The sequence below is a fragment of the Saccopteryx bilineata genome, chromosome 2 (genome assembly GCF_036850765.1).
Source record: "Saccopteryx bilineata isolate mSacBil1 chromosome 2, mSacBil1_pri_phased_curated, whole genome shotgun sequence".
Taxonomy (NCBI): domain Eukaryota; kingdom Metazoa; phylum Chordata; class Mammalia; order Chiroptera; family Emballonuridae; genus Saccopteryx; species Saccopteryx bilineata.
In genome coordinates, this window is record NC_089491.1 from 388,055,267 (window position 1) to 388,073,620 (window position 18,354).

Here is an 18,354-nt window from a genome sequence, read left to right on the forward strand (position 1 = left end):
TTCTCTGTGTGCAGGTGGGACACCATGGCTTGCTGTCGACCTTGCAGCTGTTGTACACCGTGGGGTATTCGCTCTCCATCGTGTCCCTCCTCCTGGCTCTCACGCTCCTCTTGTTCCTTCGGTGAGTGGCACTTCTGTCAGCACGCGCTCAGATGTGAAGCCTGGGACGGGCTCACGGGCTACCTCTAGAAGGCAGAGGAAGACTGGGCTGGGTGATGTCATGGCTCATGAGAGCTAGAAAGGGATCTGAAAGAGTCCCTAGTGCATCCATCCCATTTAGCAGGGGAAGGGGGAAGGGAGATCAGGGGTCCACAGAGAGGCACTGAGCCACCCCAGGTCACAAAGCACAGTGCGAGTTGGAATCTGGGAGTTAGATAGCCTCCTACGTGCCAGGCCCTGGTTGGAATTCCTAGTCATTCCCATTCCCACCACAGCCCGTTCTCACTGCAACTCTACCAGAGGCATCAGTTTTACAGAAGAGATTAAGTAACTTCTCCAAAGCAGATTAATTCATGAGTGGTAGAGATGAGATTTTAATCCAGGGCCCAGAAAGTAGTGAGAGGGGATGCATTGCAAAGGACCAACCAGGAACTTTTGGGAGGTGATGGAAATGTTCATTATCTTGAATGTGGTAATGAAATTGTGGATCTATTCACGTCCAAATTCATTAAGGTTGATGCTTTAAATGTGTGCAGTTTATTGAACATCAGTGTTGCTTCCACGACACTGATAAAAGTTACGCAAGACTGGGCTGGGTGATGTCATGGCTCACGAGAGCTAGAAAGGGATCTGGAAGGCCCACTGATCCTGATTAGCTCTGCTTTCTTGGTGCCCAGGCACTGTTCTGAGCATGTTACGTACATTAAATCATTTCAGCCTTATCCTAATCAGAATTAAGATGAATTCTAATCCTAGGAAGTTAACATTGCTAGTACCCCCCCCCCTTTATAAGCGAGGTACCTGAAATACGGAGTGACTCAGTGACTTGCCCAGGACCACACCGCTGGTGAGTGACGGAGCCAGGACCACAACCAGGCAGTCCAGAGCCCAAGCGCTCCACTCCCTCCTGCTCTCAGAATCCAGAGCCCAAGTGCGTTGTATTAAATCACAATTTTTAGAAATTACTCAAGTGATTTTTTTTTTTTTTTTTAGCACATGTGTGCATGCAAGACAGAGAGATAGAGACAGATAGACAGGAAGGGAGAGATGAGAAGTATCAACTTATAGTTGCAGCACCTTAGTTCATTGATTGCTTTCTCATACATGCCTTGATGGGGGTTTCCAGCTGAGCCAGTGACCCCTTGCTCAAGCCAGCGACCTTGGGCTCAAGCCAGCAACCTTGGGGCTCAAGCCAGCGACCTGGGGTTTCAAACCCCATGTCTATGACCCCACGCTCAAGTCAATAACCCCACGCTCAAGCCAGTGACTTTGTGTTTTGAACCAGGGTCATCAGCATTCCAGGTCAATGCTTTATCCACTGGACCACCACCTGGTCAGGCCCAAGTGAGATATTTATTGAATCACTAGAGAGCCCTCTAGAGCCGTCTCTTAGTCCAGCCCTTTCAGGAACATAACTGAGCACACAATGAGGCAGAATGAGAGTTCAGCCTGGCAGCAGAGGACCCAGATGGGGACCACAGAGACCTGGTCCCCATCTGTGTCCCCTGTGGATGTCCCACGACATCCACATTAGCTGCCAGTTCTGGAGCAGCTCCCCACCTGGGGGCTCGGCTAGCCCCGGGTCTCGCCCTAGCCAGCTCTGGTCTCAGGATGGTCTACGGCTTCCGAAGCAGAGTCATCACCACCTACCCCCACTGGAGAGAGCAGTTCTTGGACAGTGGGAGAATTCCCCAGCCTGTGCTCACTGCTGTTTGTGACCTCCTCCACTCTCCTTCCCGAAGTCTCAGAACCGAGCCAGGAGGACATAACTGCCTGGTCCCTGCAGGAGGCAACTTGGGCGGAGTCTGAGCCAACCAAATGCCCGTTTTGCCTCAGGCACTGGGTAGAGCAAGACCCAGCCCCGGCCCTTGCACGGTCTCCGGGCTGGTTATGAAGAAGAGTGCATAAACGGGAAACAGAAGGACCTGCTCCAAAACTGTTTTCAAAATTTAGAAAGAGTAATAGGTCTCATGGCAGGACTGGGTGTGTCCTGCACGGGGCCCAGGCGGGGCTGAGAGAGCAGAGACCGGGAGACTGAGGACGCGGTCGTCCCTCGGCCAGGACAGAGCCAGACTGCAGGAGGCTCCCCGTGGTGAGGGAGGGGCAAGGAGGGCTGGCATGTTCCTGGGCGCTTATTAAGTGCCCGGGTACTGTGTGGGCACTTTTCACCCATTAACTGATTGAATCCTCCCGCAGCCCTTTGAGTTAAGTCCTCTTGTTCTTATAGGCAGTAGAGCCTCAGAGAGCCATATTTTAGCCTTAGAATTTCTGGGTTCAGATCTCAGATCTATTCTTACGGCTCTGGGTCTTTGGACAGGTGACTTTACCTTTCTGCTTCAATCTCCCCCCCGGGTCCCCCCCCCGTTTGCAAAATCAGGGCAATAATAGTGCCCCCTTTTCCAGTGGTGGTAAGGAGTCAGGATGCCCCTAAGTGTCGGGCGTGTTAAATATGTTACACAGGTGTGAGCTATTCTTGTCTTTGTTTTACTGGTGAGGAGAATGAGTCACAGGGAAGGTAAGATCACGTAACCCAGCTATCCAGCTCTGGAGCCTACACTATGGACCCCGGCTCTTGAGTGAGTGTGTCGGGCACACAGCGATTGGTCCGAGCCATTCTTTCCTGAGGAAGGCACTCGGCTTTCTCCTCGCACAGAAAACTCCACTGCACACGCTACTACATCCACATGAACTTGTTCGCTTCTTTCATCCTGAGAGCCCTGGCCGTGCTGGCGAAGGACGTCATCGTTTACAACTCTTACTCCAAGAGGCCCGACAGCGAGAAGGCGTGGCTGTCCTTTGTGTCAGAGGTGCGTCCTCTCACCTGGTGGGTCAGTCCTGGGAATCGGAGGGAAGGAAGGTGGGGGCAGGGAAGGGAGGGAGGAGATACAGGAGTTGCCAATGATGGCTTTGTGGTTAGGCTTGCATCATCTGACTTAAACAGCCGTGGAGAAGTTCACTGTGCGGCTACTTGGTTGGGAAGTTTCTTTGTTTGTAAATAAAAGAAAGAATTAAATCAGATTAACCTTTTTTTTTTTATCAGTACTATTTTTTTTTTAAAGCAGCAAAGCGTTTCCACATTGAAATTTGCATCTGTTGACATGGTGTTTCTTTTATCTTGTTCACAATGAATGCTGCTAAACTAACTGCATTCCTGGAACAAACCCAACTAGGTGCTGATACATTATTCTTCCTTTTCTATTGCTGGCTTTCGCGGGCTGTTCCTGTCTTTTGTTTGGCATTTCTCATCTATGCTCATGAGTGATTTCCTTTTCTTGGAATGCCTTTGCTAAGTTTTTGGATAAAGTTTATGCAGACTCTTAAAACAAACCAGGCTGGTTTACTCTTTCTCTGTTCTCCGGAAGAGCTTATTTAAGATGGGTATGATTTCTTCCTTCAGTGTTTGATAGGTCGCGCCAATGAAGCCATTGGGGCTTTTAACGAAGAACTCATTATGACTCCCACAGTTAGATTTTCTATTTCTTCTGGCGTCACATGGTAACTCGTGTCTTTCTAGGAATCTGTCTACTTCATCTCATGTTTCAAATTTGTTGACACAATATTTGTTCCCCGTCTCTGAAGATCTTTTAAAGGCCTAATGCATCAATAGTGCTTATTCCTTTCTTCACTCCTGATACTGATTATCTGTTGTGTCTTCACTTTCTCGTTCCTTCTTTCATCATCCTTGCGAAGAGTTTCTCAGTTTTATTGGATTTTTTTTAAAAAAACAACCTTTTGACGCTGTTGGTGCTCTTCATTTTACATTCTCTATTTCATTAATTTCCGAGTTCATCTTTACTATTTTTCCATGTAGTTTTTTTTGGGTTCAATCTTCTGTTTGTTTTCCTGACATAATATTTATAGTGACTTATTTTCAGCCTTTTTCTTATTTAATTAACTCATGGAAGGCTGTCAGTTTCCTGCCACGTGTGGCATCAGCTGCCTAACATGCACTTTGATACGCGGCATCTTCCGTTGATTCTGTTCAGGAATAAGTTTTAATTTCTATTATCATTTCTCCTTTGATTCATGAATCATTTAGAAGTTGATGTTCTCACTTCTAGTTATCTGAAGAACTTTTTTTCTTTTTTTTGGTTGTTGATTTCTAGCTTACTTGAACTGATATCAGAGAATATACCCTTTTACTGTTTCCTTTAGGGAAGTTACTGATGAGATTTCTCTCTGTTTGTGTTTGTCTAAAAAAAAATGCCTATAAGTGTCAAGAAAGAAGCTGGACTTTGCAAGCTGCACGAGGCACTCTTTGACATTTTGATATTGTGGCCACGTCTCTGCGATGGTCAGCCAGGGTTTGGGAGAGGGGAGAAAAGAGGGGGGCAATGCGTAGGGGGCCCTGCTCCGCCCTCTGGGGGTCCGGGCCCCGGGAAGCCCGGACTCACCGCCAGGTGCTCTGCTCTCTGCAGATGTCCGCCTCCTGTCGCTCAGCCCAGGTGCTCCTGCACTACTTCGTGGGTGCCAACTACTCGTGGCTTCTGGTGGAAGGCCTGTATCTGCACACGCTGCTGGAGCCCACCGTGCTCTCTGAAATGCGGCTGTGGCCCCGATACCTGCTGCTGGGCTGGGGTGAGTGACCTGAGCCCCGGCCTCTGTTGCTGGGGACTCTTCAGAACATGGGAGCCCAAGAGCGCCTTTGGCCAGGGTTAGAGACCCAGCTGGAAGGAGGGGTATGGGACAGAGAATTCCTCAATGACAAGGGTCTCTGAGGGGTTGTGTGTATGCGTGTGTTCGTGCACACACATGAGCAAGCAATGCACACATACGCTCGTCAGCACAAGTGCCGCAGACCCAATGTGCACGTCCACAAGTTGAGGAGGGTTTTGGTAGAATGAGATGACATTTCTCCTACCCTGCCTCCAACTCTATTGGTCTGCTCAGGATGTCATAACGAAGTACCAGAGACCGCGTGGCTTACGCCGTGTAGACATTTGCGTCTCACAGTTAAGGAGGCTGGGCAGGTGGAAGTCAGGATGCCAGCATGATTGAGTTCTGGTGAGGACGCTCTTCTTGGTTTGCAGACAGTTCTCTTCTGAGAGAGGGAGAGAGAGAGGGAGAGATCATCACAAATAGGGTTACGGCATCAATATATGGATTTTGGGGGACACAAACCATGCCCCCAACTCAGTCTTCCGGATGAGGTCTGGAACCCCTGTTTGTCACAGCTTTTAGAGAATTTGAAGCTGCAGGATTCAGAGAAAATAATAACCTGAGCCCGAAATTCAGAAGAATTTGGTTAACGTCTCTGAATTTCCTCAAAGCCGCTCGGTGACATGCGGCGTCTGTTCTCCTCCCCACTTCCGGGCTTGCCTGAAGGTAAAACAAGAGACGGGCTCTGTGCCACGCCGGGTCTCCGGGTCTCACTCACAGTCCACAGCTTTCTGATGCTCAGGCTTCTGTAGGATTTAAGCAGCTGTGCGTGGCTGGGCAGCGGGGAGGTTGGCCAGCCAGCTCCTAACCGCATGTCCCTGCTGCCCCCCCTCCCCAGCCTTCCCACTGCTGTCGGTGGTGCCCTGGAGTGTCGCCCGCGCGCAGCAGGAAAACACCGGGTAGGTAAAGCCCGTTTCTCACTTCCATGAGCCAGGAGTTCCCAAATCTGCCCAGTTACAAGGATACATATCCTTTTCCTGAAGAGGCTATCCAACCCCATTCCACTTTGGCCATCTAGAATGTACCTAGGAATGTAGATAAAATAACCAAAGATTTTTCTTATAGGAATTAATTTATTGATTTATTAAGTTACACCTGAATATCAGCACAAAATTAACACCAATTAGCATAAAACTTGTTGCATACCTTATCTGTGACCCTGGGTATATAAGGATACAGGTACAGGAATGGTTACTGCATTGTAGTTCAAAGTGCGTGTGTGGGGGGGGGAAGAAGCAAAATGAAGTGAGTGAAAGTGGTCAAAAGTTTCAAAGTTTCCCTTATAAAATAACTAACTCCTGGGGATGTAATGTACAGCTGGTACATTCCTGTTAACATGACTGCATTGCGACTTTGAAAGGTGTTAAGAGAGTAGACCTTAGAAGTTCTCATCACAAGAAAAACAATCGTGACCCTTTGAGGTGATAGATATTAACTAGACTTATTGTGGTGACCATTTCCCAATATATTCATACACTGAATCACCATGCTGTCCACCTGAAACTAATATAATGTTAATGTGCCAATTATACCTCAATTTAAAAATAAAACAAAACAAAACAAAACAAAAAAAACCCTAACCAAAGAAACAAACCCCCGAGCCTGCCTCAATACGAGAATCCATGAGTAAATTGTGACTTACCTATATTGTGGAATATTATGAGACGACCAAGAAAACATGTTAGTTCCGTTCCTGTTGGCTTCTAGGCGCTGAATCTCAACAACACGTTGCTGAATAATGAGTATCATGTGATCCCATTTTTTTTCTCTCCAAATAATCACTGCCAAAAAGTCCTCTATATAATTAAGAGTTTACATTTCTATGAACCCAAAGACAGAGGTAGACAAATATACATCAAGCTTTAGCACTGAAGAGCACTGAACTGGTGTAAGAAAAGTCAGCACCACTATACTAGCAAAGGAATTTGAGTCCTCTCTTCTCTCCCACCCATCAGGAGAGTGACGGGGTGAAGGTGGGTCAGGAGTGTGAACATCTCTTTCCAGAGGGCGTCAGGCTTCTGCATTCAACCTCGTCGCCATGTAATGTCTCCTCTCCCCTCTGCTCTTTGCTGCAGGTGCTGGGGGATCAACAAGAACAAGAGAATCTGGTGGATCATCCGAGGTCCCTTGCTCGTTTGTGTAGCGGTAAGGACCACCCACCCTCCTTTTCCCCTCTGAGCTCGGCAGCTGTGCAGGACCATCGCCCCCCACCCCACCCCCACCCCCGCCCCCTCCAAATTCTCTGGCTCAGAACAAGCCTGGGCCTGACATCTTGAGAAGGAGATGCTGAGCTGTGAATTGGATCGACCGAACGAAAAAGGATCAAGTTCCAAACTTCTTGTTCTGGCTCAGGACCTGAATTCAGGGTTATACTACAAGACTCCTTCTCTTTGGGCCTTCAAACTCTGCATAGAACTGTGCTCGGTGGCTGTGTATTGAGTGGTTGTGATGTACAAGGTCCTGGGGATACCTGCATCTTCAGTCACAGACCAGGGGTAACAAAGCTATTGGCTTAGTTTAGCATCTATGTGTTTTTTTTTTACATACCGTAATTTATTGTTTCAGATCTTTTATTTAGGTCTTTGATCCATTTTGAATTAATTTTTTTGTGCAGGGGGACAAGGTGGAGTCGAGTTTTATTCTTTTGCCTGTGGCTTTGCAATTTCCCCAGGACCATTTATTGAAGAGGCTTTCTTTTCTCCATTGTGTGTTTTTGGCTCCTTTGTTGAAGATGATTTGTCCATATATATGTGGTTTTATTTCTGAGTTCTTGATTCTGTTCCGCTGGTCTGCATGCCTGTGGTTTCTGCCAGTACCATGCTGTATTGATTATCATGGCTGTATTGATTATCATGGCTTTGTAGTACAATTTGGAGTCAGGTAGTCTGATACCTCTGGCTTCACTCTTTTTTCCTCAGGATTGCTTTTGCTATTTGGGATCTTTCATGGTTCCATAACAATATGGTGATTATTTTGTTTTTTTCTATTACTTTAAAAAATGACATTGGGATATTAATGGGGATTGCATTAAATTTGTATATTGCTTTGGGTAATATGGCCATTTTAACTATGTTGCTTCTTCCTGTCCATGAACATGGGATATTTTTCCATTTCATTGTATCTTTTTCAGTTTCTCCCCTCCTCGTGTTTCATTCACAAAACGAAGCATTGCAGTCTAGCTTGTGCTTCCACTTGTGAACTACAGCTTCTCTTAGTAGACTCCTTGTTGCTAAAGGCTGTCTTTTTTTTTATATATATTTTTTTATTAATTTATTTTATTTTATTTATTCATTTTTAGAGAGGAGAGAGAGACAGAGAGAGAGAGGAGAGACAGAGAGAGAGAAGGGGGGAGGAGCTGGAAGCATCAACTCCCATATGTGCCTTGACCAGGCAAGCCCAGGGTTTTGAACCAGCGACCTCAGCATTTCCAGGTCGACACTTTATCCACTGTGCCACTCCAGGTCAGGCGGCTGTCTTATTTTTGCTTAAATTTCATGGCACATTTAAATCTTAAGGTTCTTCCTCTTGCTAACCGCTAGGATACCATTTCCTTGTGGTTCACTCCGACTCCCTAGCAACTCTTTCTCAGTCTCCTTTGCTGTCTCCACTTCCTCCACCTCTCTCTTTGTTACAAGTTGGTTCTCTGAACCCTCCTGTTCTCCCTGCCTATCCAGTGTCCCTAGATAATCTCACCTACTCCATTGGTCATCCTCTGGCTGTGACCTCTCTGCTCAGATCCAGAATAAATATCTCAGTGCCTTGGGACATCTTGTGTCCAGAATTACTAGGCTCCTCCCCCTTCTCCCATCAGTGCTCTTCCTCCATCGTGTGGGCACACTCTTGGTGAGTCGCGCGACCACACATCTGAGATCTACTGAGAAACTTTGCGCTCATCCTGACCCCCACGTCCAAAAAGTAACAGCGATCAGTTGACTCAAACTCCTTAATAATTTTTGAATTCATCTCCTCTCCATCCCTGATACACCTTCTCCAGTCTTGCCTTCATGCAATCCATTCTCCACACGGGTATCAAAATGATCTCTCTAAAATTCAGAATGCAGATCTGATCAGATCACTTGCCTGCTTAAAGCTCACCAGTGTCTGGCTCTCCCTTGCTCTCCGAAGAAAGCCCAAGGTCCTCAGTGTGACCGTGAACTGCTCCACAGAAAGTGGTTCTCTCTCCACCTGCCGGTATCGCTTCTCACAAACCCGGTCTCACTCTCTGAACCCCAGCCACACTCACCACGTGCTCTTCTGCTTCTCCAGGAGACTCATGATTTCTCATGAGGGTGCCTTCAGGGATTGGTCAGGGATGCACACATGAGGGCTTGACTTGGGCGAGAGCAGTGGTCCCCAACCCCTGGGCCGTGGACCAGTACCAGTCCATGGGCCATTTGGTACTGGTCCGCAGAGAAAAAATAAATAACTTACATTATTTATTTTATTTATATTTAAGTCTGAACGATGTTTTATTTTTAAAAAATGACCAGATTCCCTCTGTTACATCCATCTAAGACTCACTCTTGACGCTTGTCTCGTAAATTCGACAATTATATATATTTAAAAATACCACAGTTTTTACGCTGGTCACAATTTTATTTTGTGTATTTATCCGTCCCACCCTAAAGGCTGGTCCGTGAAAATATTTTCTGACATTAAACCGGTCCATGGCCCAAAAAAGGTTGGGGACCACTGGGCTAGAGGATCAACCTCTAAGGTGACTCATACACACGGCTGGCATGTGAGGCTGGCTGTTGGTAGGAGGATGCAATTCTCCCACGTGGGCCTTTCAACAGGCTCCTTGAGTGTTCTTGTAACATGGAGGCTGCCTTTCCCCAGAGTTAACAAGAGTGAGGAGAGAGAGAGAGATGATATAGACAGACAGACAAGTAGATGATAGACAGATAGATAGATGGTAGGTAGACAGATACCAGATAGAAGCCATCCTTTTGAGGATCTAGCCTTTGAAGTCACACAGCATCTTTCCCCATATTTTTTTTTCATTAGATGCAATTGCCTCAATTACTTTATAGCTCACACTCCAGAGGGAAGAGGGAACATATTAGCCTTTTGGTGGTAAAGGTGTCAAAGAATTGGTAAATATATTTTAAAATTTCTACCAAGGCTGGTAATGAAGAGCTGAATTTTCCTGGTTCATACAGCCGTGGAAATCTGGCTGGGTGTGGAGGACGCGTGCTTCCCAGTGAATTCTGTGGTGGCAACTGGATCTCAAATCAGACACCAGTAGTGCTGGAGTTCTTTACAAGGGGGAGGCCATGAGGCATTTTTTTAAAAATTAAATTTAATGCAGTGACATTGATAAATCAGGGTACATATATTGAGAGAAAACATCTCCAGATTATTTTGACATTTGATTGTGCTGTATACCCCTCCCCCAAAGTCAAATTGTCTTCCGTCACCTTCTCTCTGGTTTTCTTTGTGCCCCTCCCCTCCCCCACCCCCTCTCTCCTTCCTCACCCCATCCCCCCTCCTCCCACCCCCCCACCCCACCCCCCGTTGCCATCACATTCTTGTTCATGTCTCTGAGTCTCATTTTTATGTCCCATCTATGTATGGATTTATATAGTTCTTAGTTTTTTCTGATTTACTTATTTCACTCCATATAATGTTATCAAGGCCCATCCATGTTATTGTAAATGATCCAATGTCATCATTTTTTATGGCTGAGTAGTATTCCATAGTATATATGTACCAAAGCTTTTTAATCCACTTGTCCTCTGATGGACTCTTGGGCTGTTTCCAGATCTTCGCTATTGTGAACAATGCTGCCACGAACGTGGGGGTGCATTTCTCCTTTTGGAGCCATTCTATGGTTTTCTTGGGGTATATTCCTAAAAGTGGGATAGCTGGGTCAAAAGGCAGTTTGATTTTCAGTTTTTTGAGGAATCTCCATACTGTTTTCCACAGTGGCTGCACCAGTCTGCATTCCCACCAGCAGTGTAGGAAGGTTCCCTTTTCTCCACATCCTCGCCAGCACTTATTCTGTGTTGTTTTGTTGATGAGCGCCATTCTGACTGGTGTGAGGTGATATCTCATTGTGGTTTTAATTTGCATTTCTCTAATGATTAGTGATGTTGAGCATTTTTTCATATGCCTATTGGCCATCTGTATGTCCTCTTTGGAGAAGTGTCTATTCATTTCTTTTTCCCATTTTTTTGATTGGATTGTTTGTCTTCCTGGTGTTGAGATTTACAAGTTCTTTATAAATTTTGGTTATTAACCCCTTATCAGACGTATTGTCAAATATGTTCTCCCATTGTGTAGTTTGTCTTTTTATTCTGTTCTTATTGTCTTTAGCTGTGCAAAAGCTTTTTAGTTTGATATAGTCCCATTTGTTTATCCTGTCTTTTATTTTACTTCCCCATGGAGATAAATCAGCAAATATATTGCTGCGAGAGATGTCAGAGAGCTTACTGCCTATGTTTTCTTCTAAGATGCTTATGGTTTCACGGCCTACATTTAAGTCTTTTATCCATTTTGAGTTTATTTTTGTGAGTGGTGTAAGCTGGTGATCTAGTTTCATTTTTTTGCAGGTAGCTGTCCAATTTTCCCAACACCATTTGTTAAAGAGGCTGTCTTTACTCCATTGTATTTCCTTGCCTCCTTTGTCAAATATCAGTTGTCCATAGAGCTGTGGGTTTATTTCTGGGTTCTCTGTTCTGTTCCATTGATCTATATGCCTGTTCTTATGCCAGTACCAGGCTGTTTGGAGTACAATGGCCTTGCAGTATAATTTGATATCAGGAAGTGTGATACCTCCCACTTTATTCTTCTTTTTTAAGATTGCTGAGGCTATTCGTGTTCTCTTTTGGTTCCATATAAATTTTTGGAATATGTGATCTATATCTTTGAAGTATGTCATTGGTATTTTAATTGGTATTGCATTGAATTTATAGATTGCTTTGGGTAATATAGACATTTTAATGATGTTTATTCTTCCTAACCATGAGCACGGTATATGCTTCCACTTGTTTGTATCTTCCTTGATTTCTTTTATCAATGCTTTGTAATTTTCCCAGTACAAGTCTTTAGTCTCCTTGGTTAAGTTTACTCCTAGGTACTTTATTTTTTTGGTTGTAATAGTGAAGGGGATTGTTTCCTTAATTTCTCTTTCTGACTATTCATTATTAGCATATAAAAATGCCTCTGATTTCTGAGTATTGATTTTATATCCTGCCACTTTGCTGAATTCATTTATCAGGTCCAGTAGTTTTTTGACTGAGACTTTAGGGTTTTCTATATACAATATCATATCATCTGCAAATAATGATAGTTTTACTTCTTCTTCTCCAACTTGAATGCCTTTTATTTCTTCTTCTTGTCTGATTGCTGTGGCTAGGACTTTTAGGACTGTGTTAAATAAGAGTGGTGAAAGGGAGCACCCCTGTCTTGTTCCTGATCTTAAGGGTATTGCTTTCAATTTTTGCCCATTGAGTATGATGTTGGCTATGGGTTTCTCATAGATGGTTTTTTATCATGTTGAGGTATGTTCCCTGTATTCCCACTTTGCTGAGAGTTTTGATCATGAATGGGTGCTGGATTTTATCAAATGCTTTTTCTGCATCTATTGAAATTATCATATGGTTTTTCTCCTTCTTTTTGTTTATGTAATGAATCACATTGATTGATTTATGAATATTGTATCAGCCTTGCCTCCCCAGAATAAATCCCACTTGATCATGGTGTATGATTTTTTCCATATATTGTTGGATCCGATTTGCTAATATTTTGTTGAGGATTTTAGCATCTATATTCACCAGAGATATTGGCCTATAATTTTCTTTCTTTGTGTTGTCTTTGCCTGGTTTTGGAATCAGAATTATGCTTGCCTCACAAAAGGAGCTTAGAGGTCTTCCTTCCTCTTGAATTTTTTGAAATAGTTTGAGAAGGATAGGAATTAATTCTTCTTTGAATATTTGGTAGAATTCAGTTGTGAAGCCATCAGGCCCCGGACTTTTCTTTGTTGGGAGTTTTTTGATAACTGTTTCGATCTCATTTGGTGTAATCAGTCTGTTTAGGTTTTCTGATTCTTCCAGATTAATTTTTGGAAGATTGTATGTTTCAAGGAATTTGTCCATTTCATCTAGGTTGTCTAGTTTTTTGGCATACAGTTCTTCATAGTATTTTCTTACAATATTTTGTATTTCTCTTGTGTCAGTTGTTATTTCTCCACTCTCATTTCTAATTTTATTTATTTGAGTCCTCTCTCTCTTTTTCTTGGTGATTCTAGTTAAAGGTTCATCAATCTTGTTTACCTTTTCAAAGAACCAGCTCCTAGTTTCATTGATCCTCTGTACTGTTTCTTTAGCCTCTATGTCATTTATTTCTGCTGTGATCTTTATTATTTCCGCTCTGATCTTTATTATTTCCTTCCTTCTACTACATTTGGGCTTTACTTGCTGTTCTTTTTCTAGTTCTTTTAGATGCAGGGTTAAGTTGTTTATTTGAGCTTTTTCTAGCTTCTTAAAGTGTGCCTGTAGTGCTATGAACTCCCTCTCAGCACTGCTTTCGCTGTGTCCCATAAATTTTGAGTTGTTGTATGCTCATTGTCATTTGTTTCTAGGAATTTCTTTATTTCTTCTTTGATCTCATTCTTAATCCATTTGTTATTTAACAACCTGCTATTTAGTTTCCATGTGTTTGAGAATTTTTGAGCTTTTCTGTTGTGGTTCATTTCTAGTTTCATGCTATTGTGATTGAAGAAAGTGCTTGATATGATTTCAATCTTCTTAAATTTGTTGAGAGCACTTTTGTGCCCTAACATGTGGTCTATCCTAGAGAATGTACCATGAGCACTTGAAAAGAATGTATATTCTGCTGCTTTAGGGTGAAAGGTTCTGAAGATATCTATTAAATCGAGTTGATCTAGTGTGTCCAATAAGTCTGCTGTTTCTTTGTTAATTTTTTTTCTTGAGGATCTATCTAGTGATGTTAGTGGGGTATTGAAATCCCCTACTATTATAGTATTCCTGTTGATCTCGCCCTTTAAATCCATCAAAGTCTGCTTTATATATTTAGGTGCTCCTATATTAGGTGCATAGATATTTATAATAGTTATATCTTCCTGTTGGATTACTCCCTTTATCATTATGTAGTGGCCTTCTTTATCTCTTACTATATCCTTTGTTTTAAAGTCCAATTTGTCTGATATAAGTATTGCTATCCCAGCTTTTTTTTTCATTTCCAATTGCATGAAATGTTTTTTTCCATCCTTTTACCTTCAATCTATGTGTATCTTTTGTTCTAAGGTGTGTCTCTTGTAGACAGCATATGTACGGGTCCTGTTTTCTTATCCACGCAGCTACCCTATGTCTTTTGATTGGATCATTTAATCCATTTACATTTAAGGTTATTATTCATATGTAGTTGTTTATTGCCATTTTATTCTTTAAAGCTGTATTCCTTTTTTGCTATATTCTTTTCCCACTTTGATCTGTTTACAACAGGCCCCTTAACATTTCCTGCAGCATTGGTTTGGTTGTAATGAATTTCTTGATTTGTTTTTTGTCTGGGAAGCTTTTTATTTCTCCTTCGAACTTAAATGATAGCCTTGCTGGATAAAGTAGTCTTGGTTGTAGGTTCTTGTTCTGCCTTACTTTGAATATTTCTTGCCATTCCTTTCTGGCTTCAAGTGTTTCTGTTGAGAAGTCGGATGTCATCCTTATGGGGGCTCCTTTGTAAGTGATAGCTTTTTTTTCTCTTGCAGATTTTAATATTTTCTCTTTATTGCTTAGCTTTGGTATTTTAATTATGATGTGTCTTGGTGTAGGTTTCTTTGGGTTTCTCTTTAATGGAGTCCTCTGTGCTTCTTGAACTTGTGAGAGTTTCTCCTGCATTAATTTAGGGAAGTTTTCAGCTATGATATGATTGAACAAAGTCTCTATCCCTTGTTCTTTTTATTCTTCTTCAGAAACACCTATGATGCGGATGTTATTTCTCTTCATGTTGTCACAGAGCTCTCTAAGAGTTTCCTCAGACTTTTTGAGTCTCTTTTCTTTTTTCTTCTCTGCTTTCATGCCTTCATTTCAGTTGTCCTCCAACTCGCTGATTCAATCCTCAGCTCTATCTATCCTGTTTTTAATTCCTTCCATTGTGGTCTTTATTTCTGATATTGTATTTGTCATCTCTGACTGATTCTTTTATATACTTGCTATTTCTTTATTTAGGTGTTCATAATGACCATCCATTGTTGTTCTAAGATCCCTAAGCATCCTTACAATCATTATTTTGAACTCTGCATCTGGAAGTTTGATTATTTCCATATCACTCAGTTTATCTCCTGTAGATTTCTCTTGTGGTTTCATTTGGATTGCACTTTTTTGTCTTCTCATTATGTCTGTGTTTGGGTGTTTTGTTTGTAGAGTTGGTTGAGGTTGAATCTAGGCTTGGTGTTGTCTGCCTCCAGTTTTCAGTTGTGTTATTTCTAGGTCTTCTTGGGTTGGTATCGGCTATTATTTGTAATCCACTTTCAGATTTGGGCAGCTTTGAAGTCTTGATTTGTTTGTTTTCTTAACAGGTGATAGTCTTGTTTACTGATCTCAGCAGGGGGCTTCCTTGAAACTGTATCCAGGAATGCGATGGGTGTAACCTGAGACTCTGAAGGCCTCTTCCACCAACTAATCTCTTGGGGCAGGGTGTTTTCTCAGCTTCAGTAGGGGGAGGTGTATCTCAGATCTCCATGGAGACCTGAGTTACTGCCCCTCCTCCCCACTTCTTGTTTTCAGCTGTGTCTTGTTGTGCTGATTGGAGCTGGAGAGATGTCTGGAGATCTCTGATCCGGAAGCAATTCAGTACTGTTTTGTGGGGAAGGATCCATCCCTCCCCCAGCTATGGCTGCCTCCAGCATGGATGAGTCAGCTTTTTTTAGGTCGTCTCTTGCATTCCTTAGCTCCTCACAGTCTGTCCCTCTCTCTTTCCTTTCCACTTGGGAGATAAGCTGGTGTTTTCAACACACCTTGCTCCCTGGTCACCAGGCAAGTGGCTGTGAGCAGTATTTTCTGCTCTTTCCCTGGAGTGAGATCCCCTCTGGGCTCTCAGCCTCACTGCCCCCCACTCCGTTCCTGTAAGCAGGGGAGATTCATGTGCTCCCTACCAGGTTTGTTGTGGCTTCTTCTTTGCTCCTTGGTTGTTGAGAGCTGTTCTTGTAGTCCAGAGTTGGTTTTTCATGCTGATTTTTCCTAAATTGATTTGTATTCCAGTTTGGTGGTGAGAACTGGGTGTCTGTGCGTCCGCCTACTCCACTGCCATCTTTTATCCATTACATTTTTTTTTAAGTGAAAGGAGGCTTGTAATCAGGTAAATCTAGATCTAAGCACTGACTCAGCCACTTACTAGCTGTGCAGCCTAGAGAATTCTTCTTGTCCCCTCTGTGCCTCTGTGTTCTCATAGTATCATGCCATCAGAAGAGTAGTGGCTTCATCAGAAGGTTATTGTGAGGATTAAATAAAATAAAGTGTGGGAAGTTAGCCAATGTCTGGCATAGTAAGTACTTAATAAATATTTGCTGATGATAATGTACCATATTTCCCCATGTATAAGACGCTTCTATGTATAAGACGCACCTTAATTTTGGGGCCAGAAATTTGAGAAAAAAGTATTACAGAAAGTTATTGAACTCAAGTTTTATTCATCATAAAATTCATACAACTCCTCATTACTGTCAAAACTCCCATCCATTAGCTCTTCCTCCTCTATGTCTGATGACGAATCTCTGTCTTCCACAATGTGCACAGAAACAAGCACAAAAAAGTGGGAAATACCAGGAAAAAAAAAATCTGCAACCACTGTATGAGATACACCCAGTTTTTAGACCCCAAATTTTTTGAAAAAGGGTGCATCTTATGCATGGGGAAATGTGGTAAGTGTCCCTCTGCCTTTCTCCGATGCATGTCATTGTGGGCATCCCTTTCTTGGCGGGCATCCTTGTCTTGGCGGGCATCTCTGTTGTGGTGGGCATCCCTGTCCTGGCGGGCATCCTTGTCATGGTGGGCATCCCTGTCCTGGTGGGCATCCCTGTCATGGCGGTCAGCCCTGTCCTGGCGGGCATCCCTGTCCTGGTAGACATCCCTGTTGTGGCGGGCATCCTTGTCACGGTGGTCATCCCTGCTGTGGTGGGCATCCCTGTCCTGGTGGGCATCCCTGTCGTGGTGGGCATCCCTGTCGTGGTGGACATCCCTGTCGTGGTGGGCATCCCTGTCCTGGCGGGCATCCCTGTCATGGTGGGCATCCCTCTTGTGGTGGGCATCCCTGTCATGGCAGTCATCCCTGTCATGGCGGGCATCCCTGTCGTGGTGGACATCCCTGTCGTGGTGGACATCCCTGTCCTGGTGGGCATCCCTGTCATGGTGGGCATCCCTGTCCTGGTGGGCATCCCTGTTGTGGTGGTCATCCCTGTCCTGGTGGGCATCCCTCTTGTGGTGGGCATCCCTGTCATGGTGGTCATCCCTGTCCTGGCGGGCATCCCTGTCCTGGTGGGCATCCCTGTCGTGGCGGTCAGCCCTGTCCTGGTAGACATCCCTGTTGTGGCGGGCATCCTTGTCGCGGTGGTCATCCCTGCTGTGGTGGGCATCCCTGTCCTGGTGGGCATCCCTGTTGTGGCGGGCATCCCTGTCACGGTGGGCATCCCTGTCGTGGTGGGCATCCCTGTCCTGGTGGGCATCCCTGTCGTGGTGGGCATCCCTGTCATGGTGGACATCCCTGTCGTGGCGGGCATCCCTGTCCTGGCGGGCATCCCTGTCGTGGTGGGCATCCCTCTTGTGGTGGGCATCCCTGTCATGGCAGTCATCCCTGTCATGGCGGGCATCCCTGTCGTGGTGGACATCCCTGTCGTGGTGGACATCCCTGTCCTGGTGGGCATCCCTGTCATGGTGGGCATCCCTGTCCTGGTGGGCATCCCTGTCATGGTGGTCATCCCTGTCCTGGCAGGCATCCCTGTTGTGGTGGACATCCCTGTCCTGGTGGGCATCCTTGTCGTGGTGGACATCCCTGTCGTGGTGGGCACCCCTGTCCTGGTAGGCATCCCTGAAACAGAAGAATAAACTAAATGATGGATCAGGATATTTTCCAGGTTCTCAGTAGAAGATGGCATTAGGGAGGGTGGGGGTTACTGCATACTCGTCCTACCTGGCTGGCTGACTGCCAAAATGCCCCTAGTTTACATGGGTAAGACTCTGATGGTCAGGCCTGAAGTGACCTTGACATTCATAGCCATACAAAGTTCATCACTTACCAATGTCTGTTTTTTTTTCAAGGTCAATTTTTTCATCTTCCTGAAAATTCTCAAGCTTCTCATTTCTAAGCTCAAAGCCCGTCAAACGTGCTTCAGAGAATATAAATACAGGTGAGTGGTCTGGAGTTGGTATCCAATAGTTTCCAAGTGTTTTAATCCTTTGTGGCTGTTCTGGCCAATGTGATACCAACCAAACTCACAAGAGGCTATAGATAAATCAGGCTCTACAACTATTCATTCTTAGAGACTTTGGAAGGCAGAGGTTGGGTGGCAGGGGGCATCCTTCT

The 18,354-nt window shown here is 44.3% G+C and overlaps 1 protein-coding gene across 1 annotated transcript in view; it reads left to right on the top strand.

Moving 5' to 3' along the window:
- GLP2R (glucagon like peptide 2 receptor) overlaps positions 1-18,354 on the top strand; it is a 50,559-nt gene that overhangs the window by 16,418 nt on the left and 15,787 nt on the right. The window contains exons 5-10 of the mRNA XM_066254588.1: positions 15-121; positions 2,813-2,966; positions 4,578-4,737; positions 5,657-5,717; positions 6,894-6,963; positions 18,090-18,178. Coding sequence (XP_066110685.1) covers positions 15-121; positions 2,813-2,966; positions 4,578-4,737; positions 5,657-5,717; positions 6,894-6,963; positions 18,090-18,178 — 641 coding nt within the window. The remainder of the gene's footprint in view (positions 1-14; positions 122-2,812; positions 2,967-4,577; positions 4,738-5,656; positions 5,718-6,893; positions 6,964-18,089; positions 18,179-18,354) is intronic.